The following is a 15851-nucleotide window of genomic DNA, read 5'->3' on the forward strand; positions in this document are numbered from 1 at the left end:
GCAGAGATGAGGTGTTCCCACTCCCTGTAATCACAATAGGGCAAACCTCTACTCCAGTAAGCTTTGGTTTTGTTTGTCAGCAATAGGTGCCCAGCATTAACAGGAAGGTTGAAGAACATTTCCAATTTCAAGACTATTTCATGTATTGCAGAATAGTGGAGGAAAGATGAGGTCATGAAAAACATGGGTTTGATTCAGAATATATAGGATAAAGCTCGTTCTCACTTACTAGAGGAGCATCCTAATCATAAAGGGGCAGCACCTGCCATCTGCCTTCCTGGTCAGTGCTGTTCATGAGTGGTGTCTGCTCTGTCATCCACGCCAGGCAGGAGCCCTTCAGGGACTAAGGCATCTGGAAAACTATCTAGCCTGAGATACAGATCTGTTCAGGCAAAAGACAGAATTTTCTGGTCCAGACTATAAGCGTTGACTGTATTTGTTGTAGGTGCTTTGAACCTTATTGGACATCTGCAAAATAAGGAAAATCCTATTTCTCAACTCCTTCTACAGAAGTTATATAATGTTCATATACTTATTAATTATGTTGGTCATAGAGGGAGGACATTACAAAACCACAACAGATATTTAGAAAAATATATCATATGTGGCTTCATTTTCTAAGGCAATTTGAAGCATTTCCACTTACGTCACTTGGCATGAAATGCCTGATCCCTCCCTCTATTTTATTTAATACAGTAAAATAAAAAAAAAAACAGTGAAAATGCATTTCCCTCCAAAAAGGGAGAGTGGATAGAAGGGCAAGTGTGGGTAGATTTATGAAAGCAAGCCATTATGTGGGGTATTTTCCAGGGAGAAAAATTATGGCCTCCTACAGAAATCTCCATTTGGAGATGGTGAACCTTAGCAGACATGCAATTTATAAAACTGGCATAATTAAGAACAATTTTTCAGTGCAAGGACAGTTGGTTTTAAATTTCCTAACTCATAGGAATAGTTTCTTGCATATTATCATCCCTGCTTCTTAGAATACATTGCAAGTTAAGACATGTACTTGATGTCAAATACTTCATGGAATTATAACCCAGCACATGCAGAAAATAATAAAATTTTATGCCTCCAGAATTATTCACAACATGGAACTCCTGCTGCGAAAACTTGTTATAGATCAGAAATGTTCTACATCCTCTTTCTTTTGAATTATGTTCAAAGAGATGTTGAATTTTAATAGCGTTATGTGAAAGAGCTGAGTGAAATCTCACTGAAGCTGCTGGACAAAATCATCACCTTTCATTCAAGATAAATGTAAGAAACAAGCAAACTCTTTTATGGAGCCTGATAACTGAAATTACAAAAGTTATCATCAAAACCAAGAGGAACGTGAAGCAAATGGACCCATAAGTTTCTCTAGAAACTGATATGCTTAATGCAGGGAGAGAGGCATTAATCAAGGCAAGATGATTAATCCAGATAAGCAGCAAAAATGTGTAAAAGGAATAAAGAAACCCACAGCACAGCTCAACAAACTACCATTGTGATCTGGTAGAAGAAAAGCTGAAAAAGAGGTTGGGGGTAAAACACTGGGTGAATGAGGTTTGGAAAAAAGAATTTATTGCCTGTTATTTGATTCTGTCTTTGTCCAAGGAAATAAAACTCTGTACTTTCTTTGTAAATAAAATGGAACTATATCAAAGCAAAACCCTATCCTGAGGATGAATTCTCTTTCCAGCTGAGAAGAAAACAATCCACAGACCTGGCAAATTGTTTAACTACTCCGATAAAAATGGATTAATACCATGTGCGAAGAGGCATCCAGTTTTCAAGAAAGGGAATAGTGAGGTGGAATTCCCACTGAACCAAAATAGAATCAATGAAGGAGGTATCTCTCAGAAATAGTAATTGGTAAAAAGAGATGAAAACAAGACTAGATGAAATTAAAGGAAGACTTAAATCAGCAGGAAGCTTTTAAAAATTAATTAAAGTAGTAGCTGGAAAATTTCCAGAGCTGTCTAAGAGATGACATGCAGGCAGAGATGAAATCTCTGCTTGAGCCACAAACACAGAGTATCCAGACAGATTAGGAAGCCCTGTGGCAAAACAGATCAATGAGATGACTGACAACACAACTCCTGCAGGCTAGAAAGTTTTCAAAGAAATAGGTAAGCCAGGAAAGTTGGAACTAACTTGGCACTTGCTGACTTAGAGAAGCTGTGCCAAGAATAGAAGGAGCTGGAGAAGTAAACTGGAGGGACACAGACAGCTGTGGAAGTCTGATGCCTAGAAGTGGTCTTACACCATTAGAAAAGCCAGAGTACATCTGTTGCCTTTTTTATCATAATAACTTTTCCAAAATGTACAAAATTGAGCAAGATTTGAAAATTACCAATATACAGGAGTTTGGACTATCTCCAGCTCAAAGACTGCATCTTTGAAAGAAAAACTTCCATCAAGCTGATCTCTCTCAGATCAACATGAAAATCTAAATGAATAGAAATGCTGAGTCTAATGGCCAGCTCTAGTGGCTCAGATTAGATGGTACTCAAGAACAAAACATGTTCTTCTTCCTCACCTTATCAAAAAAAGACACAGTCTTTCAAGAAGTGGTCACTTGTGAGATGATTCGAAACTTGTCCCCTTCTAGTTCCATAGTGGTACTAGGCATGAATCTGCTCATCACTAGTACGAATGCTAAACATGAGGAGCCTATAAAAAGCATCATCCCTGTTTTAAGAAAAAGTTTTGTCCATTTTGGGAAAGAGAAGACCCTGACCTAACCATGATCTTTGCACAGATCTGAGCAACTTAAAAATGGTAAATGGGAATTTGATTGCTAAGTGTCTACTAAATGTCACTTGCACAAAAATACTGGGGAATGGATTAACATAACAGGTTTTAGAGAGGCTTGGCAATAAAACTAGTGAAAAAGATTATTCAAAACTACATCATCTGTTTGTTCTTAAATAGAGCTAATGGATGTGACCACATGATCCTATAGATGACAGAGACGAAGAGAAGCAGGCACTGCAGAGCATTTTAGAGCTCTAAGTTCCTTTTGGAAGAAGCTTCCTCCAAATATATCTGTAGCCTTCTCCCCTGCCAACAGGCATTTGGTCCACTAGACCACTGAACAGCTGGTCTAAAGTAAAACCTACAAAGTAAGTACTGTGACTCTCTACAACTCCAATCCTAGTGGGTGATACTGCTTGCTAATGTAGACATAGTCACCGATAGGAGGAAGAATCTGATGCAAGCCTAAGGGAAAATAGGTTTAGAATTTGTATCTCTGGAATTTGAACATGAAACCCAAACAGTCAGGATAAATCAGGTGCAGTCTGGATTTCATTATGCATATCTGGATTTCATTATGCACATTTATGGAGTAAATGGCAAGAAAGTTGTCTTCTACCTCCAAGTAATACATATGCTTTTTAGACAAGTGTTTTCTAGAAATCAGCTTGAAATGTCTACAGGTGTGGAAACAATTATAAAAGTTTCTTACTGGGGTAGCCTTGGGCTTCAGCAGCTCCAAGATAAAATGGAGTGGCTGATACCCACCATGCAACCAGGCTTTTGGGATTCTTAGTAGCTAAGACTCTGAAAAAATAGAAAGCAATATATCTACTAAATATTGCCATAGAAGGTGATGCCAAGCTCCAAGAGTTTCTGTTAGACTTGCTAAAGCATGACATTGTGCATTTAGGCAAGGTACAGCCGAACAGTCCTAAGTCTCTCTGGAGTCTGTCACTCTTTTCACTATCAGTCAGAAAACTGCTTCACTGAGCACACAAAAGGGGAAAAAAGCAACAGCTGGTATTAAGTGGAGGAGGGAGAGGGAGGAGAACCACTGAGAAGACGTATCAGGAATGAATAACTGAATCTTTAAACAATCCCTGGTGGCAGCACCATGTTCTGTATAAATGACACAAAAAAAATGTATTCAAGTAAACATCAAAGGATTCTGCCCTGACAGGAGTTAATACTCTATTTTCCACAGCAAGTGCAGGTTGCCCATGCTTTACCTTAAAATAGGTACAGTTCAGTGAAAAAAATGACAGAAACTTTGCTCCTGCATCTGGGCATAAACCACAACAATTTCAAGCCATGGCTTTCGACTTGTACAGTGGACCCGCTACATGTCAGTGGTTATGGACACAGTCTTCTGTAAGGAGTTAATCTCTCTTAGCCTGTTAATTACACCCAGTAGATACCATACAGCCATGTAAAAAGCTTGGAACAGTAACTAGCACATTGATGTGTGACCTGCAGGAAGTTTAAGAAAAGTGGGTGATATACCAATCTGATATAGGTAGATTGAAGTGACAGACATCACAAAAATAAATGTAAGAAACAAACTTTTCTATGGAACCTAACAGAAGAAACAATAAAAGATTATCACATCAAAAATGGACACATAGCCTCACTTGCGCAGATGCTGAACTATGGCTGCCAAATAAATGGCTTCTGAGGAGATGTTTACATCAGATCTGATGGGGAGATGAAATGAACTTTCACTGATGGATAACTGGGAGGAGAAATCACTAAAAAAAGCAGAAGGAAAGTGAAGGAGAGTGAAGACACTGTACTTACAAACAGCATGAAGACAGAATGTCAAGAAAGAGACCTTTTGAGTACCAAAGAATATTCAGAAGGAATATGATTAGATCACAGAAATAACATTTCAATTCTACTCTCTGTGTCTGTGCAAACAGTTTGATTAACTGTTTAGACTGGAATGGGAGAAGAACAAAATATATCCTTCATACTCTGTTTGCATGATTAATTCTGATTTCTGCATTAGCAAAAAAAGCTTATACAAAGTGTGATTTTGAAATTACTCTAAAAATGGGAACATATATTTTTGATGTGTAGAGGTGCAATTGCAGATTAAAATAAACAAAATATGAATATACAAATATGCAAAAATATACACTTAAAAAAACTGGGCCTTAGGAATTGTATCATTACAGAGCAGCTAACATGGTATTGGATTTTGCATGCTTAAGAAACACATTTTCATGTATCATGCCTGTTATAAGGAATTCACCTGCCAAGCAAAAAAAAAAATACAATAAATCAGTGTTTTCAGGTATGTCTAATTACCAAATAGTGAAGAAAAAGCCCACAAGTTACTTGAAAATTTAAGTCAGACCAACAACTCAACTCACTTCAAGAAGAAACCGTTTGCTCTGCACTTTTAAGAAGCAGTCCCAAAATACCCCAAACTGAGCATTTAAATATCCAGGAACCCACAATCAAACAAACTTTTTGAAAATATCTTGATTCCTCATCAGAAATAGTAGGATATTGTGACATGAAAAACATCTTCAATAAGGATCAGTTAACACTTTCTAATCATAGACCAAGCGATGCAGAGGGAGACAGTTGATGATTTCAACTGATGCAAGCTCCTAGAACACAATAGTACTTTTGAAATTTGTACATAGACACTCTTTATCTTCAGAACAAATGCTTCAGAATTCATAATGCAAAACAAAAGATAAAAACATATGTTCGTGTTGATAATAAGCCTCAGTTGGCCTCCTCCCCACACAGCCTCGGTAAGCTTTCAGGCACACTTATGCACTTATAAAGGAATATCTAACGCAGCATATCTGTCACACAGTTGCACACACCTAGCCTGGTGGAGTGTGCATGTCTAAATCTTAGAGCTGCACAAGCACATAAAAAAACTGCATGCAAAGTACACTCATATTTGTGCATCACCAACTACTGCCTTTAGCCCCAATCCTGCAATTATGCACGTACTTCAATTTACGTGGCAGGATCTTAACTCAGCCTCTAAATTGGCTACCTGTGGTAGGGAAAATACATAAGAATTCAAGCATTTTGGGGAACTGGGACAAGTGAGAAGCAGGTTTCAATGGAAAAAATCATGGCACGTAATGTTAGGTCCTTTTTGATCTGGAGAATGACAATGACTTCTGGCTACACTCTTAAGAAGGTCAGGCCCTCTGAAAATCATCCTGTCCTTGGCTGTAATTTAATTATGGAGACCTGGCAGTAAAATATGAATATTTTGGCCTGAGGCTTTCAATATAAATTCCAGATCAAGCATTCTGTACAGGGTTTGTCATATACATAAAAGGCTTGAATATCACAGAATCATTGAATCGTTTAGGTTGGAAAAGACCTTTAACATCATCAAGTCCACCTGTTAACCCAGCATTGCAAAACCCACCACTAAACTATGTCCTCAAGCACCACATCTACACACCTTTTAAATACCTCCAGGGATGGTGGCCATGGATCAAGGGACAAATACCTTTTCTTGCTTTTCTTAGATCTCAAAACTCCTCACAGGGGAGATAATTTTGGTGTTTGTTTTGATTTACTTTTAAGTTCTCTGACAAAAAACCATTTTGCAATCTGTGGCACTCAGTTTCCCTTCAGAAAAATAATGCAGTGAGCCAACCAGCTTTGATGCAGTGTGGGGTACTAGATCTACAGCATCATCACAGCTTCTCATCCTCACCTCCCTAGATTTTAAACAGATATTTGAACAAAGGTTTTTCCACCTAATGTGACTCAAACACAACATATTTATATACACCTTACATTTCTAGAAGCACAGGAAAACATTTGACTTGTAACTTAAATTCAGTTTTCAAAGAGCTGTTTAGCTTACCTGCCAGAAGTCAGCGACAGTAGCAGGAAGAGGGCCCTGGGTGGCAATATATGCAGGGTTTCGGGGGTCATGGTCCATCTGGAATAAGTAAAGAGAACACAGACTGGGTTTATTTAAAAGAAAATCCCTTGCTGTGCTAGAGACTGAAAGCATGTGAGTGCCGAAACATGGGACTTCCTGACGGACTGTCATGTCCCTGCATCCTTTATTGGCAAGCAAACAAATTTAGTTCTATTTATAAGCTCAGGGGAGAACTTTTTCCACAAAAGACTGATGCTACCAGATGACTATCAGCACACATGATGAGCAATATCCTATGTCCTCAATATGGAGCATAAGATCATTTATGGTGGTTGACAAAGTATCTGAGATCAGTACTCATGGTTTCATAGCAACCTAAGAGCCATTTGAAACATTTCTCTACACTGAATGTTAAGAATGCTCCACACATCTAAATATGTTCTCCACTTCCACCATGCCAGTCAAGGGCACATGTAACTGGAAACCAGCAAAAATGGAGAACACATTCAGTTTCTGGCTTTTTCTGGGTAGCTGATTTATCTAAATGAATGGATTTGGCCTCAATAGAGGAAGTTCTGCTTAAAGACCTTAATTATTACATTTAATTCAAGGAGCAGAAAATTCACTGAGCAGAAAAAATAAAGAATCTAAGAAACAAAGCCATCAAGAGTAAATAGGATTAGTGTGTTACAATGAATGTTTTCGAACTGATGGGTGGTTTTCTTAGTTCTAAACCTTAGGACCCTTTCTGCTGAAAAAGAAGATCTGCTGATAGGATTAAAACCCAAACAAACTCATTCTAACCCTGAACTGGGCAAGACAAAACTTTGAACATAAAAAAAAGAGACCCAGTTCAGCTCTCAGATGTGTGGGTGTGACTTGGTGACACTGAAGTTGGCGAGAGTTAATTTATACCCATGTAGCTGAAGGAAGAATTTGTCTTAATACATGATTCTGTTCTATAAGTAAAGATCTGAATAAGAATGACTGTGAGTCACATTTGCATTAACAGGCATCTACTGAATTTATTCATAGCCTATCAAAATTTTCAGTGATGGTACATGTCAGCATAAAAGAAGGCACCTCATAATTATGTGCAACATAAAAGAGGGAAGAACCATAAAAGAACAGATGTAAGTTATTCTAACAGAACAACAATATGATGAATGTTGCAAAAAAGGAAGAGAACACTTCTACGCTTCTAATTTTCTGATGTATAATTAAGCTGGACTTAATATTAAAATTTTCCCTGACAATACAACACAGGTAAAATGAAGTCACTGAATCCATTTATAATTAAAGCTTACTTGTGATACACCACCCATAGTTATAAGAAACCTTGACCAGGATGTCTATAATACCATCATTTTATTCTGAGCTTCATTGGGATGCTTCTCTTATCAGCAAATAACTCTTCATAACAAGCAATTGCTCACAACAAATTTCAAGTTTGCTTTCTTTGCCTTTTGACAAAAGCAATTCTGATAGCAGGACATTTACTACTGTGAGTAAATGTGAGTATTTTGAGATGAGGGAAACACTTGCTTTCTTCAGATGCAGTATTAGTGAAAAAACCTTAGGAACAATTTCAAAATGGGCAAGTGTTTTGTTGTTTGTTTGGTATTTTTGTTTTTTTGGGTTTTTTTTGTAAGAATTGAGACATTGAATTAAACACATCTGAAAACAGCAAATGTGATTAAGCAAAGTCAAGTTTCAACTATATTTTTGCTCAATTACAGATGAATTCATTTCTGTTATTGTTTTGTTTCAAAAACCCAGAGAGATCTATAGGATTTAATCATGTGCTTAAATGTTTTTCTGTGCTGGAACTAAAAACCTTGACTTAGAAAAAATCGAACCTCCCCACTGTGGAGGACTTGCTACTCCCACTGGAAACTGTTGTAGGCTGTATCCATTTGAAAATGATGTCACTTGACTAACAGGCGAGAACTCGACTTAGAAATGTAACCAACAGTGACGACACTAAACTTTATAAAAAATAATCACTTATTTTGAATTTCTTCTTCAACTAAATTCTTTTGTATGTAGACATGCCAGGAAACAAAGGCAGAAGAAATTGAGGATGATGCAAATAGCGCTGTCATGGGAGGAAATACTTCTCAACATTCAGCTGATAAATCAGGAATAGGCCAATCTTGGCATTTCAGCATTAATCAACCTCTGTCACAAAGGTGCTGCTGGAACGTGGCAAACATTACAATAAGCACAGAGTAGTGAAGTGTATCAGCAGTTTTACAATAATTCAAAAGACAATTACAATTATTACATTCCAAGCACATTGTGTTGCACAGAAAACAATTATGAGCAGAAACTCTTCTTGCTTGAAGCAAATAGAAGATGGCAGAAAGCCCTATCACACTATTAAATGATCTTTAGCTGAATAAAAATAAGAGCAAAGATTAAACTAATTAAATGAAATTCTTGGTTTCATCAATTTTCTATTATACGTACTGTTTTAAAGGCCAGTATTTCAAGAAAAGTGTGAAAAATCACTATTCTGGTCACATTCAATTGAATGTGAGTCTGTGACTGCAAGGAATGATTATTGAATGTTTTTGTTATGTTCTTTTTTATTCTCTCAAGGTCACCAAGAACACCAAGGGCATCTTAATCTATCAAAGTTAAGAAAAGTTTGAATAAAGAAATAAAGTCAGTAATGGATTTTAAGCTAACTAATCAAGGATCAACTAAAAGGCTTTTTTCTATGTCAGTAGTCATTATCTTCTTTTAAGGATCCCTCAGATTTCTCACTTCATGAAAATAAAACAGAAAATTTATTCTCCAGCGAAGAACAGATAACAGCAGGCTCCATATTATCAAGTATTAAAACAAAAAATTGACCGTTTGCTAACATTTTATACCAGAACAACCACCAAAATCACCCTAATAGTAACTGCTCAAAAAGAACAAGATTTTTCCCCTCTGTCTCCATCAAATCACAAAGTTCACAAGGATTACATCAGAACTGGATCGAACAGCCATTTTGGGAAAGAAAAAGCTGCAATGATTACAACTATTCTGCTATGGTGGAATTCTCATTTTCTGCTGCAGTACAACAAAGGCAAGTCTGGTGATAATGTTTCAATCTATTTTTCCATGATTTTGTATTATGGAAAGAAAGGGATCAAGGTTTACTATAACTGACCATGCAATTGACTGTAGTGATTCAGTCACTACCAATATCAAAAGCAAATGGAAACAAAAAGGAGGAGCATTCAGATTTTTTGTTGTAAAAGAAAAACTGCAGAAAACTTTACTGGCACCAGTTGTTTTACCACGGGCTTTCTAATATAAGCTGACTCACAGTATCTTAAAGTAGGAAAATACATAAAGAACACAATATCACAATTAGTTACACCTTTGTTAAATTCGTATCAGACAAAAATTCCACCTTTGCTGTACAAGAGGATAAAAGCTACTCCTTTGATTTCTGCTTCAAGAGTTCTAAAATCCAGTTGTTTTATCCTAGGATTTTGCAAGGATTCTCTGAAGAACTCTGAATTTTGTTGAGTTTTGAGACAGACACCATGCTGCTGCATGATTTCACAGTAATGCTGATGAAATATAGAAAAATCAATACATTATGGGTGTAAATCCTCAAATTTATTGTATTTGGACTAAAGAGTGGTACATGTAGATTCTTGTTAAATAGTCTTCTAAACTGTAAACTGAAGTAAAAGTGTCAATAGGCATCAATGACCATTTTGAAATCTCATGTAAATGATACACCAGTTCATTCCTGCCCTTTACCTTCCATCCCAGTTTGTCAGATTCTTAGTTTCCACACAGAAAGATGTTGAGAGAGATGTGGTCTCAGTCACACTATATTTACCTTGATCTAAACCCTCTGAGTCCAGCTGAAATATTCCTAAATCACATGTGATCAGAATGTGATCCAGTGTAGACCAAATACAACAGAAATAAAGTTTAACTGTAATTACCACCTTAAAAAAACATATGGATTCAAGGTACTGTGCAGTTTCCAGATTTAATGTGTTTCTAATAAAAAAACCCAACAACCTTTGATGCATTTATTTATCAAACAGAGTATAGACAGCCTCTAAAAGTAAAAAAGTATATTTGTTTTTGTAAAAGAAAGCATATTCAGCAAATGCAGATGAACTTTGCAATCAAATTCATCTCAGCATTAAAATTAAAAAGGTAGACTAGCCCTTATCTTCCTGTTTGAATTAAAATTTAAACCAATTTTTAAATCCTTCCTTTAAAACCCCTAATGGAATGAAAGAAGTAAATCTGGTTGTGAATGCCATTATGAATTTCAGAGCCTATTCTTGGTGATGAAATTTGTATGCTGTGTTTGAACAAACTGTCATGCTAATGACATTCCTCAGTCTGGTGTCTTCAATAACAAGCAAACTGAGTTTTTAAATGTAGTTGATGGGATTTTTTCTCTCTCAGACACCCTATGAGGAAAAACAGAATTCCCATTTACTTTCATGACCTCTGATTTAAAAGCAAAGATTGCACATTATTTACTACTGGATGATTTTCCTGAAATTTAATGAGGACTAAGTACAAATATGACAGAAGTAATTATCACAGTTTTATTCTGCACAGTCAGGGTCTTCTTGTGCTGTAATTGCAAGCCTTTCATTCAGCTGCCGATAGCAGAGTTATTATCATAGTACTTTACGTTATTTCAGAGAGGAGGGAAACAGATTTCTACCTCACTTCTACCCTGCAAATTTATCCTGAGGACTCATTTCGACTGGCCTCGCACTACAGTGAAATTAAAGACCTACGGGAAGAACTTGGACTAAATCTTTGCTGATTATCTTCACCCGCTCCCAGCCGTGGTGAGGCCATCAATCTAACCCCAGTTTTCACAACATATTGGAGAGAAAGGAAGTCTTGAGGGGGGTAGCATTTTTTAAAAGGAAGAAACATGTGGGCAGGTGGCCAGCTCATTGTCTAGCATAGGGATTTTTTTACGGTGTTCTGCTGCACTCATTTAGACTTAAGTTAAGGTTGAGTGAACCCCAGCTGGAGACTGGACCACTGACCCAGAAGCTGGAGATACACAGCGACATGTACACGACTGGAAGCCTCCCTTTCTGAAGCTCAAATATAATTACTTTATTTTACACTCTTCCCCTCCCACATAGCTCACACACGGAGGGAGGAAAAAGTCTCTTCCAGTCAGATCACACCATACTGATCCTGTGCTATTAATGCCCATCTTGCAGGTCACTACAATGCTCACTCCTAACCCAAGCACTGTAAGGCAAAAAAATGCACCAGGAACATCATTGTATGCCATGATAATTACTGAGGTTATTGAAGTTGAAAGGCAGCTGTCTGAAGGAAAGAAGTGGTAGGATACTTGCAAGACCAATTAAAGGCAGACTTCCTGGGACTCCATGTCCACTGTATATGTACAAGGACGTTGATTAAATGTGTATCTGCTAATAGAAAAGATCTTAAATAAGCAGCAGTTGTATATCTAGCCCAGGCTGCAATAGCTGTACAGCCACAGCAAATACTGCAGGACCAAGTGCCCAGTATAATAGAAGTAGGCTTCTGAGGTGGAGAGAACACAGACTGATTGTCTCTGCCACTTGTATACTCTACCACATTACACAAAAACTATACCAAATTAACAATTGTGTTCATACTAACCTGAAGATACTTAATTTATTTTGAAATGAAACTGCAGGGAATTCCAAACTATGGGCTTTCAAAGTGGTAATTTGCTCTTACCAGCTTCCCACTGCATCACCTTCAGGAAACACACATTTTATCTAATATTTTCAAGAAAGCAAAGTGAATATTGACTTCAAAAAATGGACTCACAAAAACATCTGGAGCACTCTAGCCTTGGAATAACAGGTCATCTACAGAAATGTGGGCTGTGGCACTCCTTCCCACAGAGTAAGGTCCCTATCCTACCATGAAGAAGAGGAACTGAAGAGTTTATCTTAGCAGGTTTTCATCACTATGCAAGACACTGGGTGCTTGTCCCATTTCAGTGAAACCTTTGTGCACACACTTATCTCTGGGCATAGAAATAATTCTGTAAGAGATCCAAAGACAACCATCAGAAATTTTGCTTTATCAGCATGACTCAGTTTATTGAATGAAACTCCTGAAGCTGGGAAAGCTATACAAATTAAATACTTAACTTTGCAGAAGGAAATACCCTTACTAAATGCTGGATGGAAAGGCAAGATTACAACCCCCTGTAAAACCATGAGAGTTAAAGCTGTGGAAGCAGAGTTCCTCTGCCTGAATTAGCTCCAGACATCCTGACAAAGCAAATCTCTTCACAGTTATGTTAATGGGATATATTGGTCCTGCCTCTCCACCCCCAATATTAATCTAGTATTTTTCACTGTAATTAAGGGAACAGATAGATACACTATAATCCAGAATTAAATTGCAACAGCCATATACAGACATGCAAGTATTTGCCCCTTCCTCAACTAAATTTGTGTTCTAGAAAAAGTGAACTCTCCACAGACTTTGGGGCAGGTTGCAGAAGCCTATGTTGGCTATTTGGCAAAAACACAGTACATATACTGCTGCCAACACCAAACCTTGTTTAGCACCATCTTCAAATGCTGCAATTCTACTTTTGCACCATATTGTAGTCATGCAAATTACAACCAAGCTCTTACAAGAATACAGTATCTCACTTCCATTTAACACCTCCCACCCCTGTGCTTGCCACAAAACCTCACAGCATCTACTGACCAAACATAACTCACCAAATATGCCCCGAAGACAGGCAGACACAGAGCGCGGAAGTGCTCAGCTGGACTTCCATGCATGACTTTATAAGCAGGATATATATCCTTGGAGAGCCAACTAGAGCTTGGTCTACTAAAAGACATACTTAAAAGTAGTCCAAAACTTGATCTGTGCACATCTACCCTGTGCTCTAAAACAGCAGCTGGCAATCCCTGAAGCATGCTGGTGCTTTGGTTTCCCCTCTACCCTAAGCCAAAGACAAAAGCATCCCAAAGATGTTTTTTGGGTTCTGTGCATTTTTTAACTCCTTTGAATAAAACATTTTCATATGTTCAAGGAAATGAAGCTTTTGAACACTACTGAAAGCAACAGACAAAGCTCACAGAGCAGTTTCTAGAGAGTTGTGTTTTGGGTTGGTTTTTTGGTTTTGTGGTTTTATTTTTATTTTTTTAATTTTTTTTAAAGAGGTATTGTCAACAACATTGGAAGGAAACAAGTGGCAATTTCATGCTGTTGCAAATTGCCAGCTGCCTTGCCCACACAAGTGATTTAACTGGGGAAGTTATATTCCCCAGGAAAATGTGCCAGTAATGGCATACACAGCCCACTGCAGAGAGATCTAAGTCCCCATTCTAAGTTCTTTCTCTTAGTTCCCCTGTAATAACTTTTTAGTGACTAATTAATGTGGATAAGAACCATGAGCAAAAGTGACTCCAATACAAGCAGTCTTACAGAGGTCAAAGACACAGTGTCTTTTTCCACCCTTCAAATGGAATCTCAATGGATATAATTCCATTGAGATTCTATAACAGGCCAATGCTACTGGCTCTATCATACATGTTTTGTGTCTAAAAATAGAGATCTTTTCTCCCTGTCATCTTTCACAGACAAAAAAAGGATTCATCTTCAGCTTGCATAGGGTGAGAAAGGGCAGCTGGTCCATACTGGAGTATCCAGATGCAAAAATTGGATTGACATATTTTGCAGTTTGAATGAATACACAAGTGGTAAAGGATCTCATTCTCTCTTTCAAAACAGCAAGCTCGGAGAAGAACTGGGAGAACTACAGAAACACCAAGTTGTACATCTGAAGGGCAACAGAGGAAGAAAGGTAAGAGCAAACGTCGTTTCCTGATGCAGAAAAAGTTCAGAATCCTGTGGAGCACAGCTCTCCATGCCTACAGAAACCACTCTTTCTATAACTGGAGCTAGCAAAAACGAACAAGAAAGTTTTATGTCCTCAGAAAAGGAAAAGCTCCACTAAGGGCATATTTTTGAATCTTGTAATCCATAAATTAATTATGCCAAGTACAGAAAATCTGACACTATTAGAAGGTAGGACTATCTAGTGACTGTTTTCTTTGTACATAAACTTTGAGGGTACTGCATGCATACGTATAAGATTTATTTCTCTTAAGTTGGAAAGGATAGCCCAAGACATCATAGTTCTGAGGTGCTCACAACCTGAAGTTGCACAACCTGAGCAGTGAGGTGCCTCAAGTTAGCATGTTTTAAAAAGGAAAGATAGCAACTGGCTGTTTGGATTATTTCTCATAGGTTATCATACTTACAATTGGGCTAGCATTGATGTAGTCTGAATTGTCGTGGCTACTTTCACCTTTCAGGCATATCCTGGAATGATCATCTGCAAAGGAAAAAATAAGAGAAAAAAGTTTTTATACAAATATACCCATTTGAAGTTAAACAATTCAAAGTCAGATTAATGTGCATTTTAAGACAGGCAAAAGGTAAATATCAGAAAGGATATTCTGGCTCCCAATCTCACATAGCCTTGATACAGCCATGGCATCACAGCCTGATTCAGGAATGAAACACTAAGATATTTTAGAGACTGAGTATCAGAAAGGATGTTTTCATGAGATGCAATATTATGTGCTACAACCTCTCATAGGAAAAAGGAGAATCTCTATTGCTCAAGAAGTTTAAGCTTTAAACTAGAGATATAACTAGAAAAAATAGTATTATAGAAAACACTTTCATTTTCAGGGTTATGGAAGTAGTAAGCTGATGGACTTTATCTGCCTGGATTCTCTGTAAAATGAACTGCAGGAATATCGATGTACAGTTGAGAGCTGGACAGCAAGTTAATCTGTCCTGATCAAAAAGACCAGTGCTGTGTGGTACTATGCTAGTGACGTGGAGAGACAATATGACTTGGAGACAATCATGGAAGAGAGAAAATGCTGATAACTGCACCTAAAAGTATGGCTGGAGCATGTAGAGGTATCTTACACTGCTGGAAATGTAACTAGTTCAGACACCACCAGTAAAGTAAACAGAAGCTCTGGACATAGGACATTTACTCATGTTTGCCCATTGCCATGATTCTTTTAGTACCTTTTTACTTGTATTTTTACTGGTGCTAGCTCAACTATGTTTAGAGCTGGTACACCCCAGCTCCAGCCCTTTTTTTAACTTCAGGACATATGTAATGGATGATTTCTATTTGTCTGTATTTAGACAGTGACAATGC

At 37.5% G+C, this 15851-nt stretch overlaps 1 protein-coding gene across 1 annotated transcript in view; it reads right to left on the reverse strand.

Annotated features, from left to right (window-relative positions):
• PTPRN2 (protein tyrosine phosphatase receptor type N2) overlaps positions 1-15851 on the reverse strand; it is a 659546-nt gene that overhangs the window by 37973 nt on the left and 605722 nt on the right. Inside the window, exons 16-17 of the mRNA XM_031042861.2 lie at positions 14929-15002; positions 6605-6682 (exon numbers count right to left, since the gene is read on the reverse strand). Of these exons, the coding sequence (XP_030898721.2) occupies positions 6605-6682; positions 14929-15002 (152 nt within the window). The remainder of the gene's footprint in view (positions 1-6604; positions 6683-14928; positions 15003-15851) is intronic.

The sequence above is a fragment of the Melopsittacus undulatus genome, chromosome 1 (genome assembly GCF_012275295.1).
Source record: "Melopsittacus undulatus isolate bMelUnd1 chromosome 1, bMelUnd1.mat.Z, whole genome shotgun sequence".
In the NCBI taxonomy this organism is placed as follows: Eukaryota; Metazoa; Chordata; class Aves; order Psittaciformes; family Psittaculidae; genus Melopsittacus; species Melopsittacus undulatus.